The following is a 1,942-nucleotide window of genomic DNA, read 5'->3' on the forward strand; positions in this document are numbered from 1 at the left end:
TTTAGTCATTTGATGTAAATGGGATTGATAAAGTGCAAATTTTGCAGATGTTATTACACGACCTTTTAGATACAGAGCAGTTTCTTCCCTTTATGGAAAACACCTTTTCTTGGGTATCATTCATGGTTAGTTCTTCTTGTCAAAAACCCTGCTGTTATACCTGTGACTGCATATCAGTGAAAATCCCAATAACAACTCTTGAATCGATTATTGAATCAATTCAACTATTGAATTCGATTGAGTTATGGAATAGAAACTCTCTGCTAGTGTTTATCATCGTCTTGTCCAGATAGACTGTAGCTTTTCTATGCTTTAGTGTACACCATCTGTTTGCTTTTCTGTTGCCTTTTTTTTCCCCCAAGAATTGAGGTGGCTGTCACTAAACAGCAAATTTCTGTGTCAGTTACGCTTTTTAGCCTATGCCATTAACTTTTTTTAATGCAGGCTTTTGTTTATAGCTCTTGCACAGTGGTTTGAATCTGTTTTGAGATATAAATGGCTAAATAGTCAATTTTAGTACTTCAGCTATATCTAGAAATAAGGCAACGCTACCCATCTGTAAAATTCCTATGCCTTTTATTATCCCCTATTTAAAAATGGTGTTTTAAATGTGTTTGTTTAGACGTGAACCATTGGCTCTTATCAACCTCAAAAAGAAAAATGAAGAAACTGGGGAGGAAGAACTTTCCTCACGCTTAAATCACTTCAAAGCAAAAGCCACCAGGCACATATTCCTTATCCGTCATTCTCAATATAATTTGGATGGCCGGGCTGATAAAGACAGAACTCTGACCCCACTTGGTATGTATGACTAAGAAGCATCATGCTTTGCATTTAGGTAATATTGGTTTTCATGTGCTGCCATCCTGATGAGTACAGGTCAGTAACTCAGCTGTGCTCTGGGTCTTGCTGCCAAACCTTAATCCACTTTCTGGATCCTTTGTGCCAGCAGGATGTCATGAATAAGCTTGCCTTTTTCCATTTTTGATCCATTAAATCCAAGCATAAAACCTGCTTTCCAGAGTTGTAAACACACTCAGTTGTAAAGAAACTTCACAAAGGAAATTTCAAATTAGCTTGAGATTGCTTGAGCAGATTTTAATACAAGCTGGCATAATTCCCCAGGGCAAAGGCTTTTAAACTTGCTCCATTACTGACTTTGGGATAGATTTCTTTTAAAGGATGGCTTGTGTTTCTGTTAGTTAATTTGCTGATTTTTAATTAAAAAAAAATTATCCTGACTTGCAGTTGGAGTGTTTATAATTAAATACCTCTCACTTTTGCTCCCTAAGCACTATTGCTGGGACTACTCCTAATCAGCTATAAGAAATGAGGATAACCTCTGCCTGTCTGAACTCATTGATCTGTGACAGTGGACACTTTCTTGACCACATATACACCAGCAGTGTTTTGAGGGGGGAAGAACTGTTACTGTGCAGTGCTGCTTGAGGTTTTGGAAGTCGGGCCAAATGTTTAGTATAAACACTTTTTTTTTTTTCCCCTGCAAGTCTCTATCACCAGTGTGCAAACAGGAGTGAAACGCTGATTTCAGGACTAAGGTGCTATCTTAAACTGGTAACAAAGTATAATCTTAATCCTGTCTACCCTGTGCCTTGGGTAAATTACTTAAATTTTTCCACCTACCTGAGTGGAAGATGGAATAAAGCCTTCCCCTGTTATCAAAGTGCTGTCCTTAAGTGCTGGGAGCTGGTGTTGCCTTTCTGAAAATGCCCTGTCACGTCTGGGTGCATCTGTTTGTCAGAGTCTCATCTTCTGTGCTCCCTGAACACAGAGATGGCAGATGGCTTGGGTCAGCACTACCTTGTATTGGAAGTGGCTCTCTTGGGATGGTGCTAACAGGGATATTGAATACTTAGTGAAAGTCTCTGAGTAATTTTGTTTGTGTTATTAAAAAAGAACCCAAAGCAACTAATTTTTCCTG

At 38.6% G+C, this 1,942-nt stretch overlaps 1 protein-coding gene across 1 annotated transcript in view; it reads left to right on the forward strand.

Annotated features, from left to right (window-relative positions):
• Positions 1-622: 622 nt before the first annotated feature.
• Positions 623-1,942, forward strand: part of PGAM5 (phosphoglycerate mutase family member 5) — a gene marked incomplete at its 5' end in the record, with an annotated part of 4,692 nt that continues 3,372 nt past the window's right edge. The window contains one exon of the mRNA XM_010011055.1: positions 623-801. Coding sequence (XP_010009357.1) covers positions 623-801 — 179 coding nt within the window. The remainder of the gene's footprint in view (positions 802-1,942) is intronic.

The sequence above is a fragment of the Nestor notabilis genome, unplaced genomic scaffold (assembly GCF_000696875.1).
Source record: "Nestor notabilis isolate BGI_N333 unplaced genomic scaffold, ASM69687v1 scaffold36413, whole genome shotgun sequence".
Taxonomy (NCBI): Eukaryota; Metazoa; Chordata; class Aves; order Psittaciformes; family Psittacidae; genus Nestor; species Nestor notabilis.